The 21,741-nt window shown below is 43.1% G+C and overlaps 1 protein-coding gene across 3 annotated transcripts in view; it reads left to right on the top strand.

Annotated features, from left to right (window-relative positions):
* HMBOX1 (homeobox containing 1) overlaps positions 1-21,741 on the top strand; it is a 110,310-nt gene that overhangs the window by 46,743 nt on the left and 41,826 nt on the right. For 2 of the 3 annotated variants that reach the window (XM_074154028.1, XM_074154027.1), the window contains exons 2-4: positions 1,198-1,281; positions 14,216-14,695; positions 16,634-16,719. In XM_074154028.1, coding sequence (XP_074010129.1) covers positions 1,259-1,281; positions 14,216-14,695; positions 16,634-16,719 — 589 coding nt within the window. In that variant the 5' untranslated portion in view covers positions 1,198-1,258. Of the gene's footprint in view, positions 1-1,197; positions 1,282-2,431; positions 2,514-14,215; positions 14,696-16,633; positions 16,720-21,741 lie in introns of all 3 variants that reach the window. The other variant, XM_074154029.1, reaches the window with a different exon arrangement.

Here is a 21,741-nt window from a genome sequence, read left to right as displayed (position 1 = left end):
GTTGGGTTGATGGTTGGACTCGGTGATCTGAAAGGTCCCTTCCAACCTGGACAATTCTATGATTCTATGATTCTGTCCCCTGCAAATCTCTTTCCCACTCTACCCACTTGTTTGCTATTCCAGCTCACAAACGCCCGTAGCCTAAAGTCTAAATATTCTCTCTCGTTCTTTCTGCGTCTGCCTGGAAATGATATCCTGCCTTTCTCTTTCCTGTTGGTTAATAGTTGGACTTTTTAAGCACTTTCAGTCCATGTTAGTTTGTGGAGAAAGACATCAGCAGCGATAGCTAAAGAAAATTCTGTTAGGTCATTCCTTTTCAGAACATAGTACCTGTCTTCTGAGCTCTTTGCGGATGTTAGCCAAATAATCCTTTTAATAGCTTTTGTGAGTTAAAAGGGTAGGTAACTGTCATAAGGCTAAATGATTGCATAGATTAATTTACTTGTGGGCAAAAGAAATCAATTGTAATTTAAATTTTTGTCTCTGGACTGATTACACTACCAGACATCAAACTTCTCCTTAGGAATCGGACCCTGTGCATTGAAGTGTGTGTCTGTGGTTGTATGTATGGGGCTGCATTAGTTGCAGGTTATCCAGAGTAGTGTGACTGGACATACCCAGTTTTTAACCTATGGGCGTGCACAAGCTCCGAATACTCAGCTGATGGGCCTTGTTGAGATCTGTATAGTATCCATTTATAACTCGAGTCGTTTATAATTCATGGGCTGTTTGGATGTAAAAGATTATTTACCAGACTTTTAAGACCGTGGGTCCGTTGCAAACCATGTCAAAGCTCCCGCTGAAGGCAAAGGGAAGAAAGAGGGTGAGGCTTTAACGATCCGTTTAAAAAATAAAAATTGAAAGATGATACAAGAAAACTGAGTGGTTCCAGGGAGCATTTTCTTAACCATGGTTATATTTAGTGATTGGTATACGTTCCGCTGCCTTTTAGCAGAAGGACAGATTGGGTGATTGAGAAGCATCCTAAAGGATGCTTTGGTTGTTTTTGGTTGGTTTTGCCTGTCTTTGGTTGTTTTTAACAAGAAGTGATTTTGCACTACGGCCTGGTGAGACTACCCTAAGGTTGCCCTCCGTAAGCCGGTTGTATAGTTGTGCACCAGATAACAAGAAATCAGGATGTATTTTCCTTTCATGGGAATCTCTAATGTTTTTGTGTATTTTAATTGTGTCTTACAGAATGGTGAATAACACTGAAGACCCTCAAGAGGCTTTATAACGTCCCATCCCCATGTAAAGTATGCTCAGAACTTTTCCAGTAGTGTAAGTACAAGCTAAAAGAAGCCCACAAAAATGTAATGTCTGGTGGTTTATTTCTGTTAATTTGTCTAAAAGCAGCAGAGGAACGGTTACAATGATTCAGCAGTTGGCTAAATTGGAGAGTTCCACGGGTTTGGTATTTGCTAGATACTTAAACTGGGGAACAGTAGCATTTAATTCCTCGGTTGGTCTGGCTGGTAAGTTATTTCTACTGCTTTTCTGTCACTGAAAGAGAATGAAAATTGTGCGGTTCTTAGAAACTCAGCCTTGATCAGAGAAAGGGTATAGTTAAAAGAGAGATCTCCATCCATCTAGTGAACATACTAGAGGGAAACCAGAGCTGTGCAGGAGAGTTTAGCACCACTTCAGACTTGGTGGGAGGGGATGAGTAGACCATTAGCCTAATATTCTACAGCAAAGGCAGAAAACATTGGAACTGGATGTGTTGGTCCAAGCAACCACCGCTGTATCTTGAATCCCAGTACGAATTGAAGTTGTCTAAATCTCATCCTTGAATTTGAGCCTATGATTTCGTTTTTCAAATGACTTCTGTATCTTTGATGTAATTGGTATCCATCCTATTTCTTCAAAAAATAAGCAAATGAATTCAAAGTTTGGAGCTTGTCGGGCTGAAAGGAGAGGCTTGACCTGTGCTGTGCTGTCATCCGTCTCCCTCCCTGGCCAGTCCTGTAGCACCGTTCCCCACACCTCTTCTACAGGCACGACCAAACCCTTGTCCACAGGCAATCAGGTTCTTGAGATACTTTGACCTCTTGACTTCTGATTGTACCTCCTGTCAGACGGAGTTGGAAAGAGAAAGCCTGTCTGCAGAACAGGTAGCAAGAAACTGGGTTGCTGTGAACACGGTCTGATTTTCCGGGATAGATTATTTCAAGGATGGAGATGATTCATCTGGCGCATGGCTACTCCTAGTGCAAGTGGCAGTGCAGTCACAGAGGGAGTCACAGCAAGAAATAACCACAACCAGGGGTTTTGTGTTGGCAACTAAACTACCCGTGTTTTTCAAAAAGACTTATTGATACAACCATTAATTAGTTACCTTCTATTGCTGGCGGCTTAGTCTCCTATTCAGAACTAGTTGTTTTCTACTTTGTAGCCAGTCCCCTGAGCCACCTCCTCTTCTTTCTTTTAGCTGGAAATATGTTGGATTTCAGTATTAAAATCACCACTTGAAATTGTAAAGATCTAGTTCACAGCAGGAAAGGAGCCTGGAGGTAAGGCCACACTGCCCTGTGCATCCTTATTATACCCCTAATTCCGAGTTTGCAGAGTGATCTCAGAGCTCCTTGTGCTTTGCGTGGGCACAAGGACAGTCTGCCACCTTTAACTTCAAATCAGACTTTTAACGTAAATTTCCAAACTGCGGATGTTATAGTTTTAATTTCCTGTGCTTTCGTTAGATTTCGGTCATGTTGTGGCCCTGTGCAGTTTCAGTTGGGTATCGCTTTGTTCTGATGCTTTCTGGAATCGTTGTGGCACATTGATTTGCCCTGTTAATCAGCTGCCACCCTCCAGCAGAGGAGTAGCAGCTTTTTCGATTTATTCCGGTATATGTGCAGTTAATACAGTCATCGAGAATGCAATATAAGTATAGGTGAATAATTTTTGACTGAGTGAAAGCTGGGGTGAATCTATTTGGAGGGGATTACAGAGTATTAAATTAGAGGAAATGGGCCAAGATGACCCATTTAGGTATAAAGTTTCCAGATTAAACCATAGATATCTTTTTAAAAGGATAAGTGGGCATCGTGGTTTCAGAAGGGGAAAGAAGAGGACAGAGTCTTTAAGGAAAAAAAAAAAAGTTTTGACTTAAATATTGAGTAAGAAAGATTAAAATGGAACAATCTTAAAACAAGCATGGTTAGAGAGTAGCTTGGTTACTCCCACCACAGGGCAGCATCCTCTGGCAGAAGAGCAAAGCAGGAAACTGGTTCCAGTTACCATTTCACCTACCGAATTTTTATCCAGTTGGACGAGAGTCAGTACTGGAGAGGAATTTGAGGCATGGTGTGAACACAAGACTCTTGATTTTGGTCTCACAAGAATTAGTCATTTATCTGAGACCGAGTCCTTCTGTGGCCAATGCAAATATATCTCTACTGGGTTCTCCATAAATATAATTGGAATAATTACTTGTATTCCACAGGCTCACGGCAGTATTGATTAATTAATACGTGTTGATAGTGAGATATGATCATCACTGTTTGTGTTGCATGTTTCAAACTATATCTCAAAATACGATCTGATAGAATTAGACAGTTTCAACATCGTCACTTAAAGTTTACCTGAATTATCAGCTTATGAATCCAGCTGCCAGCAATGACAGAGCTGTCTTGGGAGTGAGTAAGAGCCTGCTGAGTGGAAAGAAAATCTGTGAGTAATGCAGATGAAAAAAGACTAGATTGAAGCCTTGTCATCATTTAGGAAAAACAAGAGAAAGGAAGGAACGAGTATGTGATCACTACCAGAGTCAGCACGCATTGAGGAACAGACACTGGAGTTACGGTGGCTGAGAGAGTCACCGTGCGGCTGAGCTGTGTTAATTGTCCAGCTTCCTTGAGATGTGACACGAAACACGTTAATTAAACTTGGGTGAAAGAGGACTCGGCTAATTTGCTCTTTTTGTCTTCAGTGACAAGGTATCATGTAAATAGTTGGTGGCTGTAGGAATGTTCAGTTGGCATTTTAAGCTTCCTTAACTGAAGTAATGTCTTGTCTCAGCCCTTGGTTTTACTTTAAGATAAACCAGATGAGTTAATTCATGATTCCACAGGCAGCTAAACCACTCTGAACAGGACCGAAAAGAAAGCATGCCTCTTATACCTGCTTCTACTTTTGGCCAAATTGGCTTGTTCCCTCTCTGTTGGGTTGGTAACAGCAATTATCAGAGCCTTCTGGAAGCTAACGCAGGTCGCTAACCCAGGCAGGAACTAGCTATGGGTTATGGGTGGGTTGGTTGGTTGATCGGTTTTCCTGCTGGGTTAGTGAACTGAACTGGTCAGTAGAGATTTCCACCAAGTCCTGGAGCTGTGCAGAAGGGCAGAAGAGCAGGTTGTAGGTTAGTTCATCCTCTCTCATGCGTCTGCAGCCTCAGGACTTGCATCTGTTCCTGAGTTGTTCTCCAAGTATCTCAGTCTTCACTAAGACCGTGTGCCAGTAAAACTACACTTGCAAACTGTCTTCTAGTGCAAATAAAAATAATTGCTTTGTAGTTAAGCACTAAATTTAGCAGTAAGTAAGTTTCAGTGATTAGCTGGGTTTGGATTTTAGTTTTCTGAACTAACAAATTCCTCTTTTAAGGAGATGTCTTGATGGTTACTGCCGGTGATAGATCCTGAGGGAGAACGAAGGTGTCTGAAATACTTCAGAACATCTCTTTTTCTTTACGTGTGGAAGAGGGAGGTGGTGGAAATCCTGGTGATGGCATTCCTTGAAACTTGTCCTACACCTTGTCATATCTGATGCTATAGATGGACCCTGTAGGATGGCTCTGTGTGTGGTGAGAAAATGCTCAGAGTTTGGCCAGGCACTTGGTCTGCCTTCTGCAGAATACCTGGGTGACTTTGAACAGCTCATTTTGACTTGTCTGAAGGCCAGTCCCCTTCTGTGAGCTCTGGGTCTCAAAAATTAGGGTACTTTTGGTTTCCTGCTTCACAGGGATATTCTGTAGAAAGATGTGTTTCAAGTATCTTGATACTCCAGCTAGCAGAATTCATAGAATGGTTTGGGTTGGAAGGGACCTTAAAGATCATTCAGTTCCAACCTGACTTGTGAAAAGATGGTCTTGGCAAAGGCTTCACGGTCTCCTGTCGTGATCAGACCCACTGTGGACTTACTGGCAAGAGGAAGCTCCACCTCAACCTTTATATCCAAAGTTTGGTCTCTGGCTCCTGAATCCAGGAGCTCCTCCTTCGCTCTTGGCACAGGTTTGGGCTTTGGGCCCTGGTTCAGCCCTCAGCTGCCGCTACAGCTTTTCTCTCTGCTTGTTAGTCCTGGTCCCTCGTTCTGTCCTTGAGTCCAGCCTCAGGGTTGGAATTCCTGCCTCGCTGCTGCAGAATTGCAACAATAGTAGGAAACCCAGATTTTAGGAGTAGGGAAGGTTAGGGCTAGACAGATAGATAAGATGTCAGCGTGAATCAGCCTGTGCCTTGAGTAGAATTCAGAAGTCTCTGGCTCCCAGCCCTGTGCTTAGTCAGAGGTCAGTCTCTTTTGTAAGACTTGGATTATGACAATCATTGGCATTTATATTATATTTTTGCCTTGTAAGATCGATCTCAAGTTCTCTCTCTCTTTCCCAGAGATGTGAAGTGGATACTATAAAGCAGAGTAAGTTACTCACCCGAGTGGAATCAGTGGCAAAACTGCTAGGGTTTTCTTACCGGGTACTAGCATGCTGGGAGTAAAGGTATTTTATCGGCAGTGAAGAATTTCAGAGACTGAGTGGAAGAACAGCTTATGTAGAACGAGTCAATCTGGGTTTGGGGCTCTTTAACTAGCTGAGAAACTTGAAGCCTCCTGAAGAAATGATATGTTGATATTCTGCTCTCAGCTTGCCTTCTGTAATTTGTGTAGCGGTGAGTATTTGATTACGTTGGATTTATTTTCAGAAGTTTCAGGCTGCTCTTATTAACTGTCACCATTTTGATCGAAAGCGTATGGCAGTGTTCTGCATTCATAAGGCAGCGTTTTGCATTCATAAACAGAACCGGTGACGTTTAACCTCGATAGATCAGCTCGTAGTCTGATTTCACTCCTTGCCGCAGCGCGAGGCTTTCGTTTCCCCGGGATGAGAGCAGTCATTACAAGCATTACATTTTGTTTGTGAATCAGGATGAATGGGAGTAGAGTCCTCTTTGAAAATCAGAACCAAGAGATGCAACTGCAGGAGATAATTATGCTAACGTATGGGTAAGGATGGCTCTGTGTTCGTTGACATGATGAGCACTTGAGGCCTGATTTTTTTTTTTTTTCTCTCTCTCTCTCTCTCTTGAAAACTGGTACAACTCCACCGAAAATACTGGAGTTGCATCTGATGAGCATAAGTGTCGGCTCAGATGAGTCAGATCCTTAATCCTCTCTTGCGCCCCAGAATTCATAGCATCAACTACTGTTTTGAAGGCAGCTTTGCTTAATATGGTGCAAAGCTTTGGGCGTTTCTGTAATATTGAAATTGGCTGTGAATAAAAGGAGATGCACTTGCTCAGTAAGAACAGAAAAGGCCAAGACTCAGTAAGAACAGAAAAGTCTTCAGAAGACTGGATAGTGCTATGCCCGAAATGTCCCGGTTTTATTTCAGCAGCGCCTTAGAGCTGCACTTGCTGGGTCACAGCCTTTGCCTCTGAACGTGTGTGCATGGTGTGCACCGTTTGCTTTGTGATATATGTGGACTGCTCTCTTTGTGGATCACCTATAGCTCAGAATGAAAGTCCCTCTCGAGCTTCTTGCAGGAACCAGCTACATCCTTTGGGGTGGGTCACAGTGGAGTGAGCTGTAGAAAAGGAAGGAGGAGCGAATGAAACTTGACTTGGTCCTCAGATCTCATAAAAACGAATGGAGAGAGAAACAAGCTTGCATAATATAAAGCATGGTTTAAAAATTAACAGATGGGGCAGCTGGAAGTGGAGTTTCTTTGTAGTCACTGGTTCTGATAGAAAGCATCCGGAGCCGTAGTTCACGTGAATTAGGTTGTTGAATATCAGGCTGGTTGATAAGCAAATTATATTGCCCTTGGAAATAGCAATGCCATCCTTAATATCTATTTTTGCTCGCTGTCTAGATGGGAGGCCTCGCGTAGAAGGGAAATGTGGCAGCCCAGTGATACCGAACCAGGAGCCTTACACCAGTGCACGGGCTGGGGACCGGGCAGGCAAAGCCAGCACAGCTCTTTCTCTGCTACGTGTTTTTAACAGCTGGAGGGCATCCGTCTCCACGGTTGTTCAAATGATGGTTCTCATAGTACTATATGCACATAAAGACAGGAAAAAAACGGGTAGGCTAAGAAGTTCAAGCAGTGAGAAGGACTGTGATAGTTAAAGCACTTGTTTAGTTAACTAGTTGTAGAAAGTAATGGTTTTTTGTTATATACTCTAGGATAACCTATTTCGGCTGAAAAGCCACAACTTAACCTTGTGGTTTTGCTCTTCCGTTTAAAGGGTAAGATTGTGTTCAGTGACACCAAGAAGGCGCATGTTGTGTTGCAAAAAATGATGGAGGTGTAAAAGATAAGATTCCAAACTCTGGAGATGCTGTTAAGAGGACGGTGCGGTGCTGTCAGGGTCCTACCCTTGGGGACCAGCAGTATGTGCTCTGTGTCACAGGAGGCTAGAAGTTGGCATCTCTCCCCATCCGCTTTGCCACAGTTGATGTGACTTTATCAGAATCATTCTTAAACCAATTACCAGACCTAGGATCCTGTTCTGAACGCTTTGGCTCTAGCCCACTTCCATATTATGCAGATTATATCAAATATAGGTCTTATATCAAAAAAATGCAACTGGTTTTGGAAGTCTTGGGCCTTGTAGAGCTTATTAGATAAGGCAGTGAATTTTAATGGAAATTTGGAGAAGGACCTCTGCAGAAGAGGATCTCTTCAGTGATGCTAGAGTACTTCTACTCATGTACAGTAAGTAGAAGAGTGGAAAAAATGATTTCTTGGGATCATTAAAGAGTCCAGAGCCATTTTCACAAGTGTTGAAGGTGTTAAGGCTGATGTCTGGCCTTATTCCCAAATGGGTAATTGAATTGCGTTGAACTTCTGCAAGTTCAATTGGACATGGACTTAGCTCATAGCTGGTTTTATGGGATTATTCTGCTGTGTTCCATCACCTAGCAAGTTAGTGCCGGGTAAATGATTCTTGTATCTGTGTAGGCACAGGCTATGACACTAGGTGAGGAAACCTTACTGTTCTCCATGAGATGCAGGAAGATAAGGGAAGGGGACACCCTCTCTATTTGGCCACGTAGCCCCACTCAAGATCAGTATTTTCAAAGTGGGGAGGCTTTCAAAGGGTGAAATTCATATAAAAGGAGGCTAAATAAGTCTCGGTGGTATGATAAGAAAAATCAATGGTATTGAGAGAAATTATACCTCTAGACAGCCTTCACTCCAGAAGGTGGTGTTATAAGTGCAAAAGAGTGATGCTGCATCTGGCTGGTTGAGAACTGCTGGATATTTTATATCTGTGCATTTGGGAGTGAAGACAGTTCTTTTTTTTATTTAGCTCCTTATAGTTCTCTTTTCAATCTGATATTCAGGTACCTCAGGTTCCTTTTGGATGAGCCACAAAAGATAAGCATGAAGTTTTAATGCTTTATAGATACCAAGAGGCTGTAAGTGGAATTGGGCCATCTTCCTTGGGGTGTGACTGCCAACTTAATGTAAGAAATGTAAATAAGGTTGATATTTTCAACTTCCTTTTTTCTGTCAGGATCTAAAAAAAAAACAACCCCAAACTTGATTCATTTTAAGGAGAAGATTCAGTTATTAGAAAAATTGGTCAATTTTAGTTTTGAGCTTAATTAGTACTTTGCAGAGGTCTTGCTTTCAAAATCTGGGGGAGAAAAACGCATGGCAAGTCCCTTGGTTGGTGTTTTTGTTCCGAATATCTCCCCAAGGAAATTTGACTGGTGAGAGTTTTGCTAACTGATCAGAAGATAAGGCATGTGATTAGAAGTCAAAAAACGCTGGTATTGAGGATTTTTTGCTACACTGGCAGCAAAGTTTGCCCGAGCTTGACTACAGCTACAGCAAAGCAGTCGGTCCGTAGTCTTTGTTCTCCGGAAAAGTATTTGCTGTCTTTATTTTCCCCTGCACCCCCCCAATCATTCTGCTTGTCGCTATCTTGTTTTACTTCTTCTTACTTTTGCAGTTGATTGTATTTCACGGGGAAAAAGAGGGGGGGGAAGCAAATGAAATTAGAGCTAGCCAGAGGAGTTCAGGAGGATAAGAGGCTCTTACAGCAATATGGGGGGGATGAAGTACTGGAGAATATCCATTAATTAATGAAGTGAATGAAATTATGATGAATCTAAAATGGCTGATTTCCTTAACTGCTTTGTAAATTGAACTTTAAACAGGGTAAGTTTATTAAAATATTTTAAAAAGGGAAAGTAACTGAAGCCCCTGCTAGAATAACAGTTCTAAATAATGTTACTGTAGTTATTCATTAAAAAGCAGCAAATAGTTGGCAACGTTGGAACATGTCCAATAATACCACGTTTTGCAATATTTGTCTTGGGTTTTTAATGGAAAATTCCTGGTTCCTGCCGTTGTTTTCAATACATAAAACTCAGTCAGAAGCATTGTTTCTAGATCTCATGGTTGTGTAGAAAATTCACATGGGAATGTGAATAGGAGTTCAAAATCGAGAAGACCAGTAAGAAGTATGTCAGATGCGGTATATGCTGTGGCTGTAAGTATAAGCAAGGCAGTTTTTACATCTGTATATGACATTGGTGAGAGCAGCAGCGAGATACCGTATCTGATTTTGGTGCTCTTATCTTTTTAAGCCTTGAGAAATTACGCAGAAGTTGTCTGAAAGGGTTGGAGGGCTAGAAGGATATTTGCATGAATGGACAGATCATTGATTTGGGGTTGTTTTTTTCTTTTTTTTTTTCAAATTGCCAACATTTTTCCAGCGATTGTGTTAAACATAATATAATGCATTTCATTTGACAGTAAGTTTGCTTCTCTTAGATCGCTTTCTGCAAGCCTTTTAGAAGCAGACCACAGATTAACAGGACTCCGTAGAACAGGAGTTGGAAGTCATTAAATATTTTATTCTTAAGACAGAGGATGGCCTTGTCCAGCAGCCCTCGCATCCCTGAGCAACTGGAATTACTGCACACAGAATCCCCCCACTGCATCAGACTGGGACAAATTGGAGGCCAGATCCCTTTCCCACATACGGCCACGTAGGACAGAAGGTCAACCATTTCTCTTGCATCTGAGAACACTGCAGTTCATTATGTGTAATTCACTAGTAATTCACTAAAGGATACTTAGGATTCACTACAGGATTATGTGTAATTCACTAAAGGATATTAATTTGGCCTGAGAGCCCAGATCTAGAAGCTGAGCCCTGACATGTTAGACAAATTAGGGATCACACCCGAATTTTAAAAGGAATGACTGGCCGTGGCAACAAACTGCTGCAGGAAATGGTAAATTCTGGGTTGCTTGATATTTTTGAAGCCATCTGGAAAGTCATGCTTTTGTCAGATGTGAGTTTTCTGCTTCATGGGGCTAGAAGGACATAAGTTTTGGGTTTCTACATCTGTGACAAAATGGAAATTGAACTAGATAATCTAAAGTATGTTTTGGTATTAAACGTCAGAGTCACTAAAGTAGGAGTTTTGAGTAGAGGTAACTCTGGGTGGAGGTTCTGGTTCATTAGATTCTCCAGTTTGACAAAGTACTAGAGCACGTGAAGCTTGGTGTTGACAGAGAAATGACCCAGGAAATGGTGATCTTAGAAATACAGGTAAGAAATGACAAAAATGGGTTTATCTCTAAGGAAACCCAAACTGGCTTATCTAGTGAAAACCCTCTCAAGACCAGATGTTTAAGACGAGATTTTCTATTTGAAAACCCCCTACTCGGAGCTGATGGGGGGGAGCTTTCAGGGTTTACAGGAGTTTGTGATGTGAGTCGGTGTGACGCTTCTCTTCTCGCAAAGCTCAGAGAAAAGGGTTGAGCAGCCCTTCCTCCCCCAACGCGGAAGCCAAACCTAGAACACGGTGTCTGTTTCCAAACCCTCCTTATCAAGCTCCGAACGTCTCACTCTGAGATGCGACTTCCAAATTTTAGTTGTTACAATTCCAGTCAGTTGCTAGTCTGCTGCTGCATTGCCTGCTGTGCCCTCCTTTTAGTAGAGTAATCTGGGTGCTTGTCTTTTAAAATTTAAAATGGCTTGTACGTTTTCAGTAATCAATTGTCCAAAGGACAGCACATTCCTGTTGGACTCGAGCACTTATATGGCTGTAGTCAGTCTGTCTTCTCACGGAGTCATTTTCTTGGATGGGAGTCATCCCCTTGTGTTGTCCTCCTGCTTCTCCCGCACACACACTGTTGAAACAATGAAAAGGGACCAATATCTGCTTGATGAGGGCAAAGGTAGGACCTTCTTCTCACTTCTGTGTTTTCCAGGCTGCGAATGCCTTTTTTGTGGATTTGTGTATCTTGGCTTTGTAGCACCACGTCTACGGCTACACTCTAGCTACAGCTTTACTAAACAAGCCAGTTCTCGGTGCTGCTCTTCAGCTCCAGGGCCACTTGGCCACATCCGTACTACCAGACACTCTTAGCCTTGAGTTCCATGCAAAATCTTGAAAAAATTCTGTGAATCGGTCAGGAGTGCACAGGTTGAGCCAAAACTGTGTCAAAGAGAGCTACGGTGATTTAATAATGCTGCAGAGGACTGTGTGTAGATGCAATAGTGCCTTTTCCTGGGCACTACTTAATTTACTAGTATTGATGTGGCTGTACCCTCAAGTAAGGATAGAGCTGTTCCCATTGCCTGGTCAGGTCTGTGTTGTGAGATGTTAGACGGGAGTGTCAACCTCCTTGAGGGTAGGATGGCTCTAGAGAGGGATCTGGACAGGCTGGATGGATGAGCCAAGACCAATGGTTTGAGGTTCAACATGGCCAAGTGATGGGTCCTGCACTTGTTTCACAACAAGCCCATGAATGCTACAGGCTTGGGGCAGAGTGGCTGGAGTTGCCTGGGAGAAAAGGGCCTGGGGATGTTGGTCGACTGTCGGCCGAACATGAACCAACATTGTGCCCAGGTGGCCAAGAAGACCACCAGCATCCTGGCCTGTATCGGCAATGATGTGGCCAGCAGAACTGGGGCAGGGATGGTTCCCCTGCACTGGGCACTGGTGGGGCCCCACCTCGAATGCTGGGTCCAGTTTTGGACCACTCACTGCAGGAAAGACATTGAGGGGCTGGAGCGTGTCCAGAGAAGGGCAACGGAGCTGGTGAGGGGTCTGGAGCACAAGTCTTGTGAGGAGCGGCTGAGGGAGCTGGGGGTGTTCAGCCTGGAGAAAAGGAGGCTGAGGCGAGACCTTCTCGCTCTCTACAACTCCCTGAAAGGAGGCTGTAGCCAGGGGGTGTCGGTCTCTTCTCCCAAGGAACAGGCAATGGGACAAGAGGAAACGGCCTCAAGTTGCATCAGGGGATGTTTAGGATGGATATTGGGAACAATATTTTACACTGAAAGGGTTATTTAGCATCAGAACAGGCTGCCCAGGGCAGTGGTGGAGTCGCCATCCCTGGAGGTATTTAAAAGCCGGGCAGATGTGGTGCTGAGGGACATGGGTCAGTGGTGGTTTTGTCAGTGTTGGGTTGATGGTTGGACTCAATGGTGTGAAAGGTCCCTTCCAACCCGGACAATTCTATGATTCTGTGTTACTCTCCTGAAGAGATCCCTTGCTACACCCGCAAAACCGACGGGCTTGATTTACTTTACTGTGATTTATGTATCTGAAAAAAGACTAAACACAGCAATTGAAAAAGTTCTGTCACTCTGTGACTCCTGTTGAGGACTTCTTTGTGCCAGTGCAGAAATGGAAATGAGGAGTGATCTTCAAAATCTGTGGAAAGAAATAGGCAGCCCTCTCCCTGGAAGGTCTAGCATAATTGTGACAGCCGTCATCCCTCTCCTGCTTTTCATAGGGACCTTGGAATTCTTACTTGACTTTCCCGAGGCTGCTGTTTGTCTGCTCTTGCTTGTAGGGATTGTACATTAGCTCTGTCATGTCTCCTGGAGTTTGAGTGATCTCTTCACCCTGCTCTCCTGCAGGAATTGTAATACACCCTTGACTCGTAAGAACATTGACAAGAAGGATGGAAAATGCTTTGATCTCCTTGCCAAATTCTGTCTGCCCTCCATCTGCCAGCCCTTCTTCTTGAGATCTTGGGTTCTGAAGGAGGTGATCTTGTCATTTTTATGCCATTTGGATCTGTAGTGAGGAGACCTGGGAAGGAAAAAAAGATTAAGAAAGCATATTGTGATATTTTAATATTTTTTATCAGTTCCATTTCTGGTCTTTGCAGCAAAAACATAGGATGCTCATTGTTCTGGTACCTTGGGAAGTTTAGGAGTTAAAAATGCTTTTGATGAGCTCCCATGATGATTGAGTTACAGGAGAAGCCTGCCTTTGGAGGGAAAAAGGCTGTAGACTTATTTCTTTAAATGAAAGCTCAGTAGTAATTGGATGTGCTGCACTATCCTTGTTAGGGCAGGAGATCTGTGACAACATTCCAGGTTCAAAAGTTACTAACTTCAGAAATGGGACTTCACTCAAATCAACTTTGGTCCCACAGGCTACTAGAATTTCCGCTAAGTGTGTTTTTATCTTTTTTTTTTCAAGGGAGCAACAAAAAGTTAGGGCAACTTGAACTCTTCAAACTTAAGATTCAAAAGAATTGTGGTTCATAAATCTCATGTTGTAACTGGTTAAAACTTTTCCAAAAAAACTCAACCTCTGGTCTCAACCTACGGTTTTGGAATATGGAATTTCTGTCTGGTGGGTACCTAGCAACGGGCAAGATTTTGTCTGAAATCAAGTTGAAGCCTTAATTACTGAGCAGCCGTTCTCTCTCTGGAGCAGTGGTTTATCAAAAGCAGAAGGGTAGTAGCTGCAGGTTGATTGGGGAAGGTGTAGGGAATGCTAGTAGAAGAGAGAAATGCTATTTAAACACTTCAAAGAAAATAAGCCCTTCTGCAACTTGCATTCGTGGGAGGTTGCTGCTGGGCTTGTTTGGAGGTGGACTGTCGGGCTGCCATCTCTGTCATGTGTGACTTAGAGTTGACCCAAAATTGATCTTTCCTGCGTGTAAGGTACTTTCCATGTACCACAGAGAACTACTGAACTGAAGTATTTGCTTTTTACATTTTTACCTTGTTTTTAGTCTGCTGGAAACCATGTCTCACTACACAGACGAACCAAGATTTACCATAGAGCAGATAGACCTGCTTCAGCGCCTGAGACGTACCGGAATGACCAGACATGAAATCCTTCACGCGCTGGAAACCTTGGATCGTCTTGATCAAGAGCATAGTGACAAATTTGGAAGAAGGTCTAGCTACGGAGGTGGTTCCTACAGCAACAGTACCAACAATGTCCCAGCATCTTCCTCTACAGCCACAGCTTCAACACAGACCCAGCATTCTGGGATGTCCCCGTCCCCGAGCAACAGTTACGACACCTCCCCACAGCCTTGCACTACTAATCAGAACGGGAGGGAGAGTAACGAGAGGTTGTCTGCGTTCAACGGGAAGATGTCACCTACCCGCTACCCACTTGCAAACAGCTTGGCTCAAAGGTCCTACAGTTTTGAAGCTTCTGAAGAGGACTTGGACATTGATGACAAAGTGGAGGAACTGATGAGGTTAGTAGAAGTCTTTGTAAAAAGTTTGGAAAGTCAGAGTGAGAAGTCCCTCAGAAGAAATCCGTATGTTGGAGGCCTGCTCTAGCAGTGCTAGGTCTTCCCAAGAAAGCAGGAGGTGCGTTAGAAAGCTATTCCCCTTCTAGTTCCCTAATGGTCACCATCCAGTACCTCTTACCTGCCCATTAGTCTTGTGTGGACGCCCCCTGGCCTTGTGTGGGTATCCCATGGGCGACTTTGCTGTTGAAATATTTTTTCCTGTGCTGTACCTAAAATTGAGATCCATGTCTGTGTTAAATTTTCACCCTGCTCTTAACTCAGAACCCAGTGTCAATTCACACGACTGCTCCTCCACTGCTTCCCACCAGTTGTATTCCCTTCCATACGTAGAGGGAGTAGGGAATCTGCTTGGTTAATGCTTTCCAGTGGGATCTGCAGAGCACGTATATTATCGGTTTATAGTTTGTGGCAGGGGCTGACTCCCTCTGGGATTCGCACAGTTTGCAGATTGGCAAGGAAAATAAATAAAGTAGAAGCAGAAAAACTTCAGTGAAAGCCAGTTGGGTGGTTGGGTTGTTGGGTTTTTTTTCCAGAATGACCTTCCTTTACTTTTAGCTGCTTCCTTTCCAGCAGGATGGCAAAGATTAAAGGAGGGGATTATACCACTGAGGATGAAGGTCAGAGTCAGTGTGCTCAATAGCAAAAAGAAATAAAAGGAAAGGCCAAATGTCTCAAAACATTTTTGGTCATAATGTCTTTTTTTTTCTCTAAAAAGTACCTATGAGAGAACTAGAGGGTCCGTAAGGTCCAGGATGAAAATATATGTGAGGGAGTTTGGAGATGCAGGGTGAAGGTGTGGCTTTTAGGGGAGAGGATTAGAAATGAGCGGTAAGAAAAGCCAATCAGCCTCATTTACTGTCGGGTGGAAGGGAACGGAACGGTCCAGGAAGTTGGTGAGTACAGCAGGATGCAGGAGGGCCTCTTGCTGAAGTTTAATCATTCCTTTGAGTTTAGGGTTCCTGGGCAATAAGTCTTATTTAAATTAAACCTACTTTTATTTGCAGGCGTGTGGAGGATGAGTGTTGGGTACAGAAATAAAAATGAACGCACAACATAGCATTTATTTTGCATTTATATTTGCAAGCTTGAATCTGCCTTGAGTGTCGCTGGGGCAGGAGGAGAGAAGGGGAAGGGAAATTACCAAGTAATAAAGCCTAATAAAGCCTGGTTATAATTGTCTGCCCTTCTCGGGAAGGGAGGGAGGAAGAGGAGGGAGAAGTATATGTTTACTGCAGTGGAAACGTGCTGCACGTCACAGTCCCTTTGCAACCTCCCAATTATTTACTTCCTAGCACAGTTTTAGTCCCTTCTGAACTATCTTTGCACACCTTGAAAAAAGTGATACAAAGGCTGTAAGTAACTGGCACCGGTTCATTGGGTGCAGGCTGTGGACTGAGGAAGGAGGGCTGGGGGGGACAGAGATTGCAAAATCTTTTCTCCTTTGGGTCTTTCCCTTGAGAGGTCGGAGGAGGTTTGTGTATGCATATTCATTTGGGTAGCTAACCATGCAGACCCTGCCATCCTTTCTTTTTTTATTTTTTGTGCCTCATTTTTATGACTGAGGGTTTTTGTGCTGGTACGAGAGATTTATTCATCCCTGTGTAATGAAACTTTGTACATTCCATATGGCAGTGCTGCACCTAATATGAATTATATAGGACATGAGTCATCCGTTCTGCTGCGAGGGTACTTTGATCAGACGTGACACTTGTTAAAAGAAGTGTCCACTGGTGAGGCACTTTGACGATTTTAACGCCTGCCTTCCCCGCTCCCCGTCCCCTAAATAAAGGAAATAGAGCCATTTTGCATCTTCAAAGTACACTTTGGTCTGTCCGTCTTTTTGTTTGTTCTTTTGTGGGTTTTTTTGTTTTGTTTTGGTAGGAGGGACAGCAGTGTGATCAAGGAGGAAATCAAAGCCTTCCTAGCCAATCGGAGAATTTCCCAAGCAGTTGTTGCACAGGTAACAGGTAAGAGCTCGGGGAGCCCTTTCTTCATTTTGGGGGAAACTGTGTCTAACTGCCTATCCGTGCTCGGTGCAGATGTTGGAATATTGCTTGGCTTTCTGCATTGCAGTGCAGATCTGTCAGCTTAGTCATGATAATGTATGCCTTTGATTTAAGACCCATTGTCCCGCACATCATGGAACTTCCCCAGTGAATCACTTTTTCTTTCTTTTTTCCTTTTTTTTTTTTTTCTTTTTGTGGCTTGTGCTAGCAGATTTTTATTTTACAGCATTATAATAAGCCCAAAGTTCTTATCTTAAAATGAAAACGATTTTCCTTAATTCTTAAATTGTTTGTTGAGTGCGGCAAATAGATGTGTATCTGCATCTCTATGTGTGGAGAGAGAGATTATATATAATATGTATTTCTGTTATAAAATGCGTATGAAAAGTCAGGAGACACAGCTGTAGCTGGTATCACTACATCCAGGAGTCAGATTATGATAGTTTGAAGTTTTTCATTCGCTTGCCTTTATGTCACAGTTAATGAAAATCAGATGTGAGGTTGAGGGGATGACCATGTTAGCTCAGATTTTACCTAGAAGGAGAAGTAGTTCTCTTTTTGCCCTCTGCCCTGTCCCTTCTCTCTTTCACATTCAGGACAAGTGAACAGACTGCAGTGATATCATTTCTTCCTTGGATGTGTTTCCAGAGCTTTACACAAAGAGTAACAAAGTCTTACTGCTTCTCCATGGGGTGGGATGCTCTTAGCTCTCCTTTCCAGGCTCACAGTGCTCGTCTGGAACAGCATATTTAGGTTGAAGGCTTAATGATGAAATTCAGATAGCTCATGTTATACCCATAACGTTTATTCGTTTTCAAATGCAAGCTTGAATAAAGATCTTGAAATAGATTGTTTTTAAGGTTCCTTGCTGCCTAGGAATGCCAAACCAGCAGGAGGGAAAGTTGTTCTTTTATGATATTTCTAGTATTTGAAATGTCACAAGAACCCATCTGCCTGGGAGATGGGGCTTTGCAGACGTGCAGCAGTTGAGGTAGGTGGGCAGAAATGGGTATTTGAGCCATGGAGCCAGGGTTTCCTTCCACAGCTTCAACTCTTCTCTGTGATCTTGGGCAAAATTACTTGTCTTTCTCTGGTTTCAATTTCATCTGTAAAAATCACGAGATTAACACTTCGGATAACTCTAGGAATGTAATTAGCTTTGTCAGATGTTAACACTAGTACTTCAAAAATTAAATACTAAGTCTGGTTGCTTAAATTGTACCTGAACTCTGAAGTTGTGGTAGGTATCATCCCGTGCTTTTGCACAGTCCTTGCCTGGATATGGCCCTGTAATAACCCGTCTCTGAATTAACCTCTGTATAACATCCTTCACGTCTACCAGCAAGTCAAACTAACTTCCTCTTCAAGAGAAGAGGAAATAGTTGCAGAAAAAGAGTCTTTCCGAAACAAACCAGCATTACCTTTTTTTTTTTTTGATCGGTGGGACTACTGCATGCAGGGCCGTTGAATCAGAATCGCCACACCAAGTCTAAGAAAGAGTCTGTATCAGTAAAAAGAACTGATTTAATTATAATTAGCCGGGCATCTTTGTACATGTCTTAATACCCCAGCAGGCAGATTGTAGCAAACCCAAGACCAGTCTCACACTCTTGACCAGTCTCAACCCTGCTGTGTAACATGGGGGGAATCCAGAATTGCATGCACACAGCGAGCAAAGAGAATACTGCTAGATGTCTCTTTTCTAGCCTGTCAGTGGGACAGAGCAGAGACTGAACTGATGACACTGTGATAATACCTTGTTTTCAAGCCAAATCAATGGGAAACCAGGTAGGATCTAAAGGTTAAATGGCTACGTCCTTTTGCGGCTGACCCAGTAGTGTCTCCATGGACCTTTCCAATAAGAAAAGAAAGTGATATTTTGCACGTGATGCCGTTTCTCAAGCAGAGAGAGCTGCAAGGCTTGAGCTGCACCGTGTCGCACCAGCCTTTTCAGTTGAACTTTGTCATCCTCCATACGGTCGGTGGGAAGGTCCGGGGGAGCCCATTCATTTTAAATATAACCCAGAGCCTCATGTATGCAGATGCTAGTGCCGCTATTAAGCACATAGTTATGGCTTGTTTGAAGGGAATAGTAAATCTTAAAGAGATGTTTGAGGACCGGATTAAAGAGTGTGTGCTCAGCACTACCGGGGAGGAACATTGGCTTCCTCTTCAAAGCACAGTATGGTGAAGAGTGACAGAAAATAGCTCGGGACAGAGATCCAGAGCAGAAAGCGTGTGTCCCGGGGCTGTCACTCCCAGAGTTGTCTTAGGCCCGATGAGTGCTAGTTGACTTGTGTATTCTTCAGATGTATCCAACATCCCTTCCCATCCAGCTGTGTAACAGGCTCCCAAAGAAGGCCTGGAAACCACTTTGGGTTCCTTAAAAAAGCCGTTTGTATAGACAGAGGTAATGCTTTGCAGAATATATGATCCCAAATGGTGTCATCTCAGTATTTACAGACTTAGTCTTATGGGTAAAGCTGTTCTGTAAATAATTCAGTAAACAAGAGAAAAAAATAGATAAATAAAACCCAAAGAGTGGTCAGTAGCAGCTGGTGTAGGGGAGGACCACAGGAGTGAAATGATGCCTTTTCAGAGTCCTGTTCAGCCTCCAGTGATCTGTATCTCAGGGTCCTCTTCACTGTATTGCACGTGGAGGTGGAACGCTGTCCTGGCCTACAAAGAGGCTGTGAAAGAGCGTGAAAAGGGGGCAATTCCGCAAGAAGAGATCAGTAACCCAGAGGCTGCTGTGCTCACGGCCTCCATCCCCATTCGTGGTGATACAGACGTAACAAGCTGTTTCTGGAGGCAGCACTGCAGATGTTGGGCATATTTGACTTGCCCATGCTTTGGCTACCACCCTACATCAGCTGGAAGTCATTTGTTTAGCCCTTGAAACAAATGCAGAATAGCATGGCCTCAGCTTTTAACGTTCATCTCTTCTGCCGCAGGAGGAGAGGCAAGAAAGATGTGAGAAATTTATGGGTGGTTCTGTTCAGAAGGAGAGTTGTTTGGCTTGGCTTCCCATGCTGTCAGCTTTCTCCTTTCCATCTCTACCAAATTCTTTACTGCTACAAAAAATTGTGTGTGTAATGGGAGGGCGGAATGGAGTATCTGAACAGGGATATTAGACCTTTAGCTGGGAACCTAAAGCTTTATTTCCTTTTCTTAGTTACGGCAGGTTTTGAAGTTGGCCAAATTGGACGTACAAGTGATGAACTTCAGCTAAACCTGTGTATTTGTATGTCTTCAAATTGCAGATCTTGGATTAGCTCATCAGAGTGTAACGTTTCCCTGGTGCTTATGACCGTATCTGTCCCCATTCTGTATCTTCTCCAGTTCTGTCCCTGGTGCAGGAACCTCCACTGCAACTTCTGCCCCTTCAAACTTCCATTTTACGTTATTTCGCTAATTCTTGGAACCACTTAGGATTTGGTTCAAAAATGTTTTTCTCCTTTTTTTCATCTTAGTTCTAATATTGCAATGCAATAACAGAATACACATTCCTACATCAGCCACAGTCCTCCAAAGCACATGGGGCAGCCCTGCATTTACAGAATGCAACAGTAAATGGCTTTTCCTTTTGTTTTTCCTGTGCTGCAGCGCAAGGGGATGGGAAGCGATGGAGAGGGAGGATATGCGAGAGGGGGACACGGAGCTGAAGGTTAAAGTCAGCTGTTGCGGTAGAACAATTTTTTAGGCTCTCTCGGTCATTATAAAATTACCAGAAACTTTAAAAGTCATTTAGATAATGAATCTGAGAGGGAAAATTAAACCTGGAAGACATTCTACAGGGCTGCCTGGTGTACTGAGAGAAGAGGGCAGACTGGAAAATAGTAACAGAGGAGTCAATGGTGACTTGAAAATAAAGGAATGATTGATAAGAAGCAAAAACCCAGCATAACACTTCTTAGTGCTGGTCCTAAATACAGGAGCTGCTTTTTATAGAAACTTTTTTAATGGTGTCTGTAATAAGATAAACAAGAAGCACTTGGGTTGGGCTCTGTATAAATAATCTCCTACTGATAAGAAAAATGACAGTATAAACAGGAGCTAATAATAGTTCCTGCTGAATTTCCTATCTTGTTATTTGAAGCTCCTTTTACCGTAGCTGCAGCTTACTCGGGGGGAGGTATCTAGCCCTACATGTGGCAGGTGAGATGCCGAATTTTTATCAACAATAATTTGAAGTCGTGTGCTGCAATTTCCCTTAATTGCCACCAGAATTGTATCTGGACACCAAGGCAGTTAGGATCAGAACGCAAAGGGTAGAGAGACAAATGTTAAGTTATTAAGAGATGCTGCCTCTGAGCTCCCAAATCTAGATGGAGGGAAAGGGAAATGTTTCCAGAAACCAGTGTCTTTTTGTTCTGTACGACGGTAAAGGGGAGAGGGAGGAGTATGCAGAGAGGAGCCCTTTGCAGCCAGACTAAATGCTTTGATGGATGATGCCTCCGCGAGGTTTGGAACTATTACTTTTTCCATTTTTTACACATAGGGAGTGAAGGAATGAAAAAAAAACCAACTTATTTCCTGAGGTCACAGTGGAAGTGGCAGAGTCACAGTCTGCTGTGGCAGAGCAGGAATTTGACTTCAGATTTCTCAGTTTTTGACTAATACCATAAATACTAAACTACCATTAAAAAAAAAAATAAAATGCAGAGGCCATTTTTTAAATAAAAAACCCAAACATTAAAAATAGAGCTTTTCAGTGTGCGGTTCTGATAACCTTCCCAATTATTCTGCTTGTATAATTCAGGCTTGTCCCTGTCTTAATTGATATGAGATCTCCAGGCCTGAGCTGTATAATATGCTAAACACACGGCATCCAGCACGGTGGAGGGCAGCCTTGAAGCACTGCTGTACCATAAATAAAATCCCTCAAGGTTTGGAACCCACACACAGGGATGCTGAGCAAATGCAAATACAAAGTGAAGCAAATACAAATACAAAGCAAAGTGAAACTTCACTAGTTCCATT

Source organism: Numenius arquata, chromosome 9 (assembly GCF_964106895.1).
Source record: "Numenius arquata chromosome 9, bNumArq3.hap1.1, whole genome shotgun sequence".
Lineage (NCBI taxonomy): Eukaryota > Metazoa > Chordata > Aves > Charadriiformes > Scolopacidae > Numenius > Numenius arquata.
The sequence above is the reverse complement of the archived record's forward strand: the minus strand, read 5'-3'. Positions and strand labels throughout refer to the sequence as shown.